Consider the following 13,039-nt stretch of genomic DNA (forward strand, 5'->3'; position numbering starts at 1 on the left):
GTATGGCGTATAATGTTAATAAAACGAAGGCTTTTATGAATTTAAATTTAAGTTGTTATATATTAAAATATATTTTATCTTACAGCTAACATCGGATAGATTGAACTGCATCACAAGCGCATTTGAATGCAGCTGTAAGAATGCAACTCTTCTGTAGCTGCCATCGGCCACGTCTTGTCCAAGTGGAATTCATTAACCAATAGGGTTCTACTTTTCAATGCCTTTCAGTTTGACGTTTTTTGCTATTTGTTTTTGACGTGTAACCTACCGCTATCCATTTATTTACGAAACTTTATTAATTTTCTCGATCTCATTTCTAAAATAATTCTTCGTAATGTCGAGCGGTCAATGGGAAGTTGTTGGTAAGAATAAAAAATCACAGAATGGAAAAATGAAAAACAATAATGATGATAAAAAGCCGGCCAAAAATGGGCCGAAACTGGAAGATTTAGGTAAGCTCTCTCCTTTCTCTGTAGAATAATTCCATTCATCTAAAATATGTAATTAATAATAATTTTGCATAGTTCCGGCATCGCAAATAAAGTCGTTTTATTCGGGAATGGAAATCGATGATACAAAAAAGGCGCCTAAAGAAAAGAAAAAAGAGGGTGAAAAGAAAGGGAAAAAGGATAAGAAAGAACCCGCAAAGCCCAAACCGCCAAAAACAATTGATGAAGCTTTAGAAGCGGTAAGTTATAATTCCTTTTTTGATTGCAATTTAATTTAGAAAAAACCATATTGGGATCTAATACGAAATATTTTTACACATATAAAACCTTGTGTTTAAAATTAGAAATAATCTGGAAACCTTGTAAAGATCAAATAGAAACCATATAAGGACTGATATAGTCATGTATTTTAAAGTTGCTTTCGATCTTTATGTATTTTATCAAAAATTGGATTAGTAGCTCTTAGTAAGTCTGCAGGTAAATGAAAAATATTAAACATAGAAAATTATATAACTTAATAATTTGCAATAAAGTTAACAAACTCCCTCGAAATCACTATTGTATTAATTAATATTACATATATGCAAATTATATTTTCATATAAGAACAACATGATTAATCTTCAACAATTTTTCACAGATTGATGCAACTGAACTAGCCAATCTAATAGCAACAAATAAAGTGAGATTTTCGAATGCGCCCTTAGTTTGGTTGAAAGAGCTTGCAAGCTTCCTCAATTCTAAGATTCCCATAGACGTGGATGATCCCACCTTTTCCCACCAACCCCCTACATATCCTGTGAATGTGTTACCGATAGACATAAAAGCGACACTTGACAATGTCCTACGGGACGCCGGAAAGGCAAACACTCAGTTATTCTTTGATGTCACACTTACAGCGCTTGCTAATGACATGAGTAGAGGTTTGTATATTTATCATTTCTTTAATTTAACATTATTGTTGTGTAACAATTACACAATCATTAGAAAACACTGCTGTTTCTTAATCTATACAGTTTTATAATGCCTGACCCAAAAAGATATTGAATAATGAAACAAATTTGAAATTTCAACTATTACTTAACTAAAAAGATCTGGTCCTCATTACTTTGATATTGTATATCAACCTAATTTCTAAAATATGTGACATTATAATATTTATTTTAGGACAGTCTGTGAACGGTCACAGATTGCTTCTCCAGATGTTAGCTCTAGAGAACCCTGAATTCTGTGTGACATCTCTACCAAAGAGTGTAAGCCTCAGGAACTCTTATCAGAATCGCCCACCAATTGGTCTTTCGTTACTTTGGGCTTTGGGCCAGGGTGGATACAATAATTTTTCAGTGGGAATGAAAGGTACAGTACATCCATACTAATATTATAAATGCGAAAGTAACTCTGTCTGTCTGTCTGTTACTCAATCACGCCTTAACTACTGAACCAATTTGCATGAGATTTGGTATAGAGATATTTTGATACCCGAGAAAGGACAAAGGATAGGTTTTATACCGGAAATCCTACGGGAACAGGTTTTTCTTTGAAAACGCGGGCGAAGCCGCGGGCGGAAAGCTAGTACTAAATAAATAAATGATTTGATACTTCAGTTCTATCATGCAACATGTTTAGATGGTCAATACTATTTCATTAGTAAATGGACTTTCAATGAATATTTTTAGTTATCAGCAATCTTGTATCTATATTGTTTTAGTTCACATTAATATTTGTCATTAGTGTACATAAAGTTCAAAATGCAGAAGCAAACGAAAAATTATACAAAGTACTTAATTATTACAAAACTTTTATTACAATTAAAACTATTGTCTTCGTACTTAGTTATCAAAGAAAGATGCCGAAAAATTGAAAGCTTCTTTGTTTGAAGTTTGTTAATTACATAGTGATAATAAATTATATAATAATTGCTTCTTAATTACTTAAAACTGTAAATGTAACAATTCAAGTCATTAAAAATGTGATAACAGAATGTTATTTTGAAATGCGGACATTACTCATTATTACACAGAGTATAATTAAAAATTAAACAGTCGCATTACAGATACTTTGAACCTCAATATTTTTACCTTCAGTATTTCTTTTTAAACCATACTTCACGTTGGACTTTCATGCAGGCTCTATAATTAATTATATACATGTCTAGATGCATTTTCATTATAACATTATATGCAAATTAAAATTCATTTCAATGATATGAAATATTTTAGTTCAGTACTTGATAATTTTATACTTACTCTAAAATGTTACAAAATATATAACATGCTTTCAAATTTTATTTAAATTTTTATTATAAACTTTCAAACCTACTTTCACACCAAAATAATTTTAAGTATCCAATAGGTACAGTAAATGCTTTTCTTTTGTAAAGTAAAATGGTCGCAAAAATATGGTAACTCGTTTCATTCCTTATCTATTTTCTTATAGAAACAAGAGTATTAAATCTCTCCCATTCATTTCTGATAACCAGTTATCATTTTGACACCTCACAAGGTAAGCTCCTGATAACAGATAGCTCTCACTTGTGTGTTCTCACAAACTATCGTCATATTATATTTTAATATAATTTTATTGGTGAATATAGTTTTTATTTCGTTAAAGCAGGTAAATATTTAAAAAACCTCAATTGTTTACAGTTATTATCATTTAAAAGAATGTAGGTAAACGTGTTTGGGATTTTCGTATTTAATTACGTATTGATAGTGCTCTATATATGAAAAATTACGTACCTAGTGTAGCTATGTAAATTTTATTGTAGCCTGTTTTGTTTTTGTTACAAAGATCATTTCATCTAAATTGATTTTTTAAGCGAAAAACAATTCCATTAATTTATGAAAATAGCCACAATGTTTCATCACAGGCGCTTCTTTTTCAACTACTCAATGTTGTATATTTATTTAGAGGGTTTATATCGTATTAGTAAAATAATACGAGGATATATACTAATTTTAATGCAATTAAACCAGGAGATTTCCTCAAAGAAAGCTTTAAACGCGTAGTAGATAAGTACATAATAATAACTTTTAAGCTATTTTTATTTTTATACTGCTGCCATTGGATTTAAACTATATGTAGAAACTATAACCGGTAAAAACCGGGTCTTTATTTGTTTTCCTTTCTTTACAGCCTGGCAAGAAATATTCCTCCCTATAGTCGAACTTAAAAATTACTCAAAGTACATAATTGGCTATCTATCGAAGCATCTAGACAGGCACGCAAGGATGGATAACACGAAAGTCAGTCAGGACCAACTTTTGGCGATGTTTGACGCGATCAATGGCAAGAAGAATAGTATGTCCAAGGAACTGTCAAGTGACCTTATCAAACAATTAGTTAAATATAAGGTATGTTTGGAAATGTGGTGTAGCTAAAATTAAATATGTATCGTAGAATGGTTATCAATTATCATACGATTTGCGCTGGCACTTCTATCAGCAATTAATTACTTTACCAATTTTGAGGTAATAATAAGAATCTTCTTAGAGCGATGATATAGGCCTATAGCCTATCTCGATAATTCTAATGTTTGAGTATATAATTTACTAGCTGCGCTCCGCGGTTTCACCCGCGTGGCCCCGCTCCTGGTGGTCTTAGCGTAATGATATATAGCCTATAGCCTTCCTCAATAAATGGGCTATCTAACACCGAAAGAATTTTTCAAATCGGACCAGTAGTTCCTGAGATTAGCGCGTTCAAACAAACAAACAAACTCTTCAGCTTTATAATATTAGTATAGATTAATAGCGGGTGACGCGGAAAGTAAGTAAAAGAAGGAATCCTAATGCATGCTGCTTCTTTTTCTCCTATATGCATTATTCTTATACCATATAGGTAAAGTTCCTCAATATTTCAGGATATATACTTCAGTAAGAGTGGCAACAAACTGCAAGTGACATTCAACCAGCTGATGAAGAAGTTGCCGAACCAATACCTCAGTGGTCCCACGTTAGATCCGTACAATAAAGTTATTATTGAGAGTCTCGTGGACTGTCTGGCTATGGACGACTCCTGCAATGCCACCTGGAGACAGCTGTTCAATAGATGCAGTAAGCAAAGTGCCACGTTGATTGAATATATCGGTAAGTTCATGTAATTGTAAGTTTAGTTGAAGTTATGTGTCAATTGTAAATGGAGAAATGTTGTCCGTCTAAGGAAGGCAGGCATAAAAATGTGCAACGTAAGGAAAATCTTATCAAAAAATACTGAACTGTTAACAAAAATAAAAATATATTTTTCTTTTTTTTTTGTCTTAAAAAATTTAGTATATCTTAAATTTTAGACACCAACTGGGAAGAAGTTAGCCGAAGACTGAAGAAAAAGTCTTTGAAAATAACAATAACTCAGTTCAAGGAAGTGTGCGGGGAGACCTTGAAGGGTAAGAAGAAGGATGAAACTGTCGCAAAGGCGAATAAAATCTGCCAGGTAAGTTATCTAATGTTTAAAAAAGAGCGTGTGTGCCGAGCACACGTGTCAGAAGTGAAACTTCTTTCGCAAAATTGTCCCCTTTCTTCATGACGTCATGTCATGTTATTGCCATGACGCGACCTTGAAGTTTGTCTCTCATCGCGCATAAAGAAGTTCCACTTCAAAAAATTGTTTTGTTTTCTAGAGCGTTGTCGTATTATCTTAACTTCTTTGCGAGAAAAATCTAAAATAATAATAAACAAATCCAATAAGGAAATTAAATGTCATATTTGAACAATTATTGTACTTACTATTTATTATATTATGTTCATATTCGAATATATTTCATATTCTAGAATATTATTCCGACGAATTTTAAAATATTCTCGTTTCTCTTTCTTAAACAACAACATGTAGACATTTTTAATGCTACAACCACTTTGAACTATAAAAATTAAGAACTATATAATATACATATGCATGAACTATGAAGTAGATAAAGCCTAATTTACATGACGAATTTAGCGAAATGGAATTAATTTAAAAAACCGGCCAAGTGCGAGCCGGACTCGCGCATCGAGGGCTCCGAACAATTTTTTTCTTTTGAGATTCCAGATCCTAAATATAATGTAACGCGAAATTTGAGTAGTAGTTGAGGAGCATAATCTTCAATTATTAACAGGCTTTTCAGCTTCACCTATACATATTATGTAACTGACTTCTCTAGACTTGATTTTGCCGAACTAAATGGACAGATTTTATTCAAACTTATCAAGCCGGATAACTTATAAATGGATCCGTGACAATACAACAATTTCGTGAAGCTTTTAGTTTTTAAACTGTGTTAATTATTATTTACATTTTTAGGCGTTAACAATATTTTATCCATATCCTTTTTTGATACCTATCGGCTATCCTCAAAGACACGTGGCTTCTTTTGAAATAATATTTTCTTTTTAATTAAAATATTACATCCGATCAACAAAATATTGCATGACACTAATTATTGTTTTGTTATGTAAATTTTGCTATATTTGCTTATAAATTCATTTGATTATGTTTTCTTGTATTGCGCCTGAAGATCTTAGTATTTTCTATTTTTCTTTATACCTATGTCGCACATTTATATTTATTTTTCGTGAAGTAATTACATATTATTATGTCAGTCTCATATTTTATTTAGAATATTTACATTTTTTATTTTTATTTATTCATTCGATTTAAATGTCGCTAGCTCTATTCTAAAAGCGATCTTTATGATTTTATTTTAAAACAACCTACATTTATATCAATATACTAGATATCCGCAGGCGGCTTTGCCCACGTTTTCATAGAAAAACCCGCATAGTTCCCGTTCCTGTGAGATGTCCGGGATAAAAAGTAGCCTATGTTCTATTCTGGGTCTTCAGCTACCTACATACTAAATTTCACTGTAACGGTTCATTAGTATTTGCGTGAAAGAGTAACAAACATCCATCCATCCTCACAAACTTTCGCATTTATAATATTCGATCGATTATAGCCAATCGATTTACAGCCAATCAATTAAATATTAACCATTTATCCGGTTTCATTTTATAATGGAAGTAAAACCGGTTTTTCGTACATGCCTACATTCCAATTTCGAATTCTATCATCTCGTGAACATTACTCGTGCTTTCTCAATCAATGTTGAAATTTATTAAATCTTTTTATTGTGGTTAAAATTCAGTTTTTATTACTTTAGTTATGTAGTATTTTTAATATATCTTATATATAAAATTCTCGTGTCACAATGTTAGTCTGCAATCTGCATACTCCTCCGAAACGGGTGGACCTATTCTCATGAAATTTTCTGTGCATATCGGGTAAGTCTGAGAATCGGCCAACATATATTTTTCATATGTACCACGGGCGAAGCCGGGGCGGACCGCTAGTCTTATATATAAAATTTTCGTGTCACAATGTTAGTCTGCATACTCCTCCGAAACGGGTGGACCGATTCTCATGAAATTTTCTGTGCATATCGGGTAAGTCTGAGAATCGGCCAACATCTATTTTTCATATGTACCACGGGCGAAGCCGGGGCGGACCACTAGTAATATTTATAATTTTTCCGTTGTAAAACCAAAGTGACAATATCACAGACAATATATGAAACTATACGTTGTCTATGGACCTAACAACTTTTTTGTGATGGTCATACTGTCAATGTCATGTCAGTTACGTGACAAAAGTTCGAAGGGGACTGTGTTGTCTCGTCCAATTATTTTAATTTTATTCGAAAATAAGTACCAATTACGAGGCGTATCTACTACGATTATAATATCAAGACGTGTTTAAATATTTTTTCAATCGATAAAGTTCGGTGAGTATCCCTTATTTTAATAATTCTAAACGTGCGCTAGCATTTAGTAAATTTCCAAAGGGCGTTGTTTATAGAAAACTACGTGGTTTATGGGTAAATTATACTAGAATTTCAAGTTACTTAGTTGCGTAGAAATGTTCGGGCATCCGTATTTAACTGTAAATTTTAATACGTACATCCGTTTACACGTATTACTTTGCGGGAGCCTAACATTCCTATTATAGAATACTGTTTTATGTACCACTGCAGTTTATAAATAAAGTATTTAAAAATGAAGTTTAATATGTCCTACTCCATAATTATTGCAACCCGAAACTACGTCATATACATATATTACTTTATTTCTAATTAAAGTTTTATACAATTTTATTAATAATAAAAAGAAAATATTAAAATAAAAATACATACTTCAAAATTATATTAATTTTAACTGAGTTTAAGGCAGTTTAAGTTTTAATTAGAGCAAAAGCAAACACAATAATTGATTGATATTCAAGGAGGAAATTAACACTGTAATTATAGTGTTTACAACATGTACTTGCTACAGCTATAGATTTACCTACTTGTAACATGATATTATTAACACAAGTTCTAAGATACTTCTCAACTCGCATAAACAAGGTTCCTTTTTTTCTTGTCTGTTAAATAATAATAAATGCATTCTTTGAATTTAGCATACCTTTTTTGAAATTAGTAAAATTTGTAAGTATTGTGAAATAACATAAAATACAGACGTGCAACATAGATAGAAAGTTATGGTCTTACCACAAAACAATTTAAACACGGTCTAACTTTAAACCAGAGATCTGTCACTTTAATAGTTGTCCATGTGAAATACAACAAAACCAGATTAAAGTGAACCTGCGCATAAAGTTAAACCCTGTCTAAAGTTTTTTGTGGTACGACAATTTGTTAATATTGTAAAGAACAAATTCTGTCTAGGTTTAGTATGTGAAGGATATTTACTTTTATAGCATATATGTAGGTATATATGGAAAATTAAGGGACAGTTAGTTTCCAGTTTTCATTTTTAAATTATATATTAATGGAATATCCTATCCTTCTTGACTGAATGGTTGGCTTGGTTGGTAGTGGCCCTGCCTTTCAAGTCAGAGGTTGTGGGTTTGATTCCCACCCGGGACAAATATTTGTGTGATGAACAGATGTTTGCTCTGTGTCTGGGTGTTAATTATCTATATAAGTATTTATTTAAAATTATATATGTGTGTTTATCAGCAATCTGGTTTCCATAACACAAGCGAAAGGCTTAGTATGGGATCAGATTGTGCGTGAAAATTGTCCTGAAATATTTATTATTATATTTGTTACAAATATTATAAATGCGAAAGTTTGTGAGGATGGATGTGTACATGTTTCTCTTTCACGCAAATACTACTTTAAACTTTTGCATTTATAATATTAGTATTAAGTATTATGTTACTATAATTAAATAAAACAATTGTCTCCAGGATATTCTAGACAGAATGACAAGCACTAGAAGGTTCCCTTGGCTGTGGGCGAGCTTCTTCCTGCTGGTAGGCATTGCGGGCATCATCTCGTATGATGTGTCTAGAGTTGGCGGCAACTTCCCAAGTAAGTAATAGCTAACTGAATAATTTGTTAAATTAGTGTTTTTATAATCTATACTACTTATAAAGCTGAAGAGTTTGTTTGTTTGTTTGAACGCGCTAATCTCAGGAACTACTGGTCCGATTTGCCCATTTATCGAGAAAGGCTATAGACTGTATATCATCACGCTAAGACCAACAGGAGCGGTTCAATGCGGGTGAAACCGCGTGGCACAGCTAGTACAGAATAAATGTGTTTAATAGACAAAAAGTAAACCTTTCGTCTTTGTCTATTGTTTTTATTAACTTCACAAGTATTTTAGTTATTAACATATTTTTCACATTGATTTTTTTAACAGTTCACAAAATATTGTTATATTTAGATACATGTGAGCCAACTAACATTTAGTTTTCACTTTGTTGATTGTATACTTGTTCTGCCCTGTGTATTCACCTGTGGATATGTCTATTACCAAACAATATATTCCCTGTATTTCTTTTATAACTATTTTTATTCTAAATACCATCAAAATCAGTCCTGCGATTCAGCCATGGAGATGTATAAATGTAATAGACTTTCGCATAATAATATTATAATAGTTAATTTTTTTTCTTATATGTATCTATATTATAATTCTTTGATAATATTAATTTAATATTCATACAACTAGATCTATATTTTCAAAGTATATTAAAGAAGCATATTAATTGCACATAATATTATGTTACTGTGTAAAGGTCAACCTGCACTTATATAAAATATCACATCATATAATGATAATAAATCATTGAAATGGGTTTAAAATGCTGCATAATATATTTTTACAAACATTGTAAGCAGTATAGTGCATTGATAAGAGAAATGGTATAGGAAAAGAACTTTGGCTGATTAGATATTATTAACCTATGACACTACTTTAGATGCAGTTCTTTTTAAAATAAACTAGCTCAAGTCCGCGGCTTCACCCGCGTTTTCAAAGAAAATCCGCGTAGTTTAATTTTTAACCCAAGGTTAAAAATTCGTATATTTATAATGTCTTTATTTATTTCAGAAAGCACAACCGGGCAATTATTAAACGACCTCGGCCTATTGGAACAAAGTCAAAGGGCGTGGCAGAAATCATTGTCCAGTTCGGCGAGGGGCTACCTCTGGTTGGAAACCAATGTTCCTATCTACTACGGCCAAGTGGTGGAATTCTCCAAACCGTACTCACAACTATCGAAGGACCTGTTCACTATAGCTGTGAAGAAAACCGGAGTTCTATACGTCAACATTAAGGACTATATAGCAGAGAAAACTCCAATTGTGATAGCGACCATCGACCAATACGCACCAGGTGTCATAGAAACAATACAAGTTAATACGGCTAATGGATTTTCCGCCGTGAAGAAATATTCAAATGATTATTACCAAGCTGCCGGCGAATATCTGTCGACGAAAGTTTTTGTGTAAGTATGTTGGGGAACCACCTTTTTTTGGCATATTTCTTGTTCTCAAGGACAACAAGTCGTTTTTATGCTTGGATACGTTAATTATTGCAAATTATTAGCTAGATGTTTTTGTAGTTTTTTTTCTATGCTATCTTAAAAATATGTAGGTTATATAATGATCATGTTTAAGATAGATATATACTTATCATTTTTATATTAAGAAACTAAAAGTGAAGTCCCGTGTCCCCTTAGTGGGGTAAGGGGCAGATGCATTATTCATACACGCTCTTATTTTTAGAAGAAAACTTCTTTAGCGGCGTTGGGTATAAAATCTTAAACTCGCGTCAGGACACGTGGCCTGATCGAAAAAGCGTAAGACGGATTTTTTTTTTAGCCCTTATATTCCATGCGTAAGACGAATACCATTCCAAAATATCAAACATGCTGAACGTTAATAATCAAGTTTTCAGTTCTGCCGGCACTCCCGGAGTGCAACCCGTCTTTTTTTTTTGTTCTTATTGGATGGTGTTGTTACAGAGGCGAGTGGGCCCCGGAGATCCTGCAGAACAAGACGCAGCTAGCATTGAACGCGACTCGATCGCATGTTAACAACTACTTGCACTGGTTCAGGCAACAGGTGCACATCTACTCGAAGATTCCCTGAAGAATTGCCGTCTCGTGATGAATCTCAGTGACATTGTGAATGTTTTGTGAAATGCTTTAGTGCGATTGTGTCAACCGGCGTTCAGTTTGTCATAGTTTTAAACAGTGAGCAGTGGAAGCAATAAGTAACATAGATTATATTTACGGTACAATATGTATGCCATTCGATGGAATGTTAAGTGAATCTATTTTTGTTGTGAATCTAATGCCGAGTTTGGTATCTGTATCTTTTGGTGTAAACCTTGTAATAATGAAGTGTTTTGGTGTAAACCTTGTAATAATGAAGTATTCCTGTATTTTGATTTTTGTTCTATGTATAATCGAAAGTATTGTTAGTATTCTAATGTACAAATGAATTTCCGCTAAAGATATTACATTTTAAATTATTTTGAAGGTTGACACAATTTTACTGTTCTATGTTAATGTTTTAGCCCTATGAGTTATGTTTCTGTGCTGGTTTCAATTTGTGTGGTGCTGCACCACTACCTTTATAAGGAAAAGTATTTTAATAAATTATTCATTCGGTTACAAATTTAAATTATAATGATATACATGAATATTTTACTGGTTATATTAATGTTATCAATCAATTAAGTATTTTGTTGTGAATAATAAAGCACCACATTTATTCCTATTCTGATTTGAAATTACTCCACATTTTTTTTTTCATATTACTAAGTTTTTTAAAATGTATAATATCTAACTTAAGCAAACTAAGGCACAAATTGTTCTTGATTTTTATTATTTAGATGTAAAGCCACAACGAAATTTGTTATTTGGAAATGTAGGTTGGGTGTCTTGCAGAACACATTGCTGACTGTGTATAAAAGACTTATGTATAATATTACACCCATAACCAACTCTTAAAATCTAAATTATGCAGTGAATTATCCATGACACTAATTAGATCATTACATATGTTACAGTATTCAAAAACATTCCTTTTGCATTTAATGAAATTTCTTTGAGATCATGATTTGCAGTCATCTGGGTATTGTCAAATCACAGTGTTAAGATAGATTATGTTGAATATAGCGCTATAAGTTTTTGTAGTGTATTTATTTGTGTTGAGAGTGTGTTTTAAAGTTTAATACAGAATCGGAATTAAACCATCTTTTATTTTCCTCCATATTTCCGGCATTTTTTTTTTATATATATTATGTATTAAAAAAAGGCCTATATTACTTGAGAATGATGATAGAATAGATAGGTATGTATTATAAATCGGTCTAGTAGTTTTTGAGTATTGCCATTACATACAAAAATAAAATTGTCCATCAATGATGCCCGCGACTTCGTTAGCGTAAACTTTAGGGGTGAAAACTGGAGAATTTTAATTAAATTAAATACGTGTTACACGTAAGTATAAATTTTACATAGTCATATATGTAACTACATAATATAGGTATGTCAAAGAACTGTCCTCTGGTTCTTACGCGACAACCCTCCATGGATTTTCATCTTCCATATAATATTCCATAACGCTGTTAATAGGCTCTCTGAACGACTTAGTACATTTTTTAAATAAGTTTTAAATTTAGCACTACTAAACTCTTTAATACAATGTGGAATTCTGTAGTAAAAGCATATACGTTGACCCATAAATGAATTTTTAACTTTAGCTTAACGGTAAAATAGCATTTCAGTTTTATTTCTGATCCTTGTGCCATAAAAGTGTCTCTCTTAGTGAGTCCCAAGCACGTAAATAATATATTTCTCTTTTCTGTAAGAGCTAGCGCGCACGAGCAACTTTGTCTCCGCAACTATTTTGTCTCTCCAGTCTCCACCCATGGGCTAGTATGAAAGTGCGCGCACGTAGCGACGCAACTCCCCATACAATTGATGGGAGAGACAAAATAGTTGCGGAGACAAAGTTGCTCGTGCGCGCTAGCTCTAAGATAAATTATATATGTAGTTTCTATATCTGCAGCCCTGCCTCACAGCAGAATTTGAATATTTAGTTGTATGCGTAGGGAGACCGGGTTTGGTTGTCTCACGGGTTGTTTGTCACAGCGGTCTTAACACAAAACTGAACTATCGAATAAGTCTGTTGAACAGCGTGGCAAGAGCGATACAGTGAAAACGCTGTCCCAACTTCGCGTCAGACCGCTCCGATCTGCCGTGAGGGCCTCACACGTGTTTATTGTTTTCGCACAGCAAAAGTAAATT

General features: G+C 32.5%; 1 protein-coding gene across 1 annotated transcript; it reads left to right on the plus strand.

Moving 5' to 3' along the window:
* The first annotated feature begins 230 nt into the window (after positions 1-230).
* Positions 231-11,127, plus strand: Tmem214 (Transmembrane protein 214). The gene is made up of 10 exons (XM_089705258.1): positions 231-452; positions 525-688; positions 1,089-1,371; positions 1,616-1,804; positions 3,584-3,801; positions 4,311-4,536; positions 4,737-4,879; positions 8,678-8,801; positions 9,829-10,225; positions 10,745-11,127. Exons 1-10 carry the CDS (start codon positions 335-337, stop codon positions 10,869-10,871), a joined length of 1,989 nt encoding a protein of 662 aa, XP_089561384.1. The 5' UTR covers positions 231-334; the 3' UTR covers positions 10,872-11,127.
* Positions 11,128-13,039: the final 1,912 nt, after the last annotated feature.

Source organism: Colias philodice, chromosome 16 (genome assembly GCF_061535455.1).
Source record: "Colias philodice isolate Cphi_HAF_F1 chromosome 16, ilColPhil1 Martin Lab GWU primary, whole genome shotgun sequence".
NCBI lineage: Eukaryota > Metazoa > Arthropoda > Insecta > Lepidoptera > Pieridae > Colias > Colias philodice.

Bases quoted from the DNA above. Each gene is read 5' to 3' on its own strand.
- Tmem214 (XM_089705258.1), top strand. From the start codon at position 335: ATGTCGAGCGGTCAATGGGAAGTTGTTGGTAAGAATAAAAAATCACAG. The intron at 4,537-4,736 runs GTAAGTTCATGT...CTTAAATTTTAG, and splicing joins CACGTTGATTGAATATATCG to ACACCAACTGGGAAGAAGTT. The intron at 8,802-9,828 runs GTAAGTAATAGC...TATTTATTTCAG, and splicing joins AGTTGGCGGCAACTTCCCAA to AAAGCACAACCGGGCAATTA.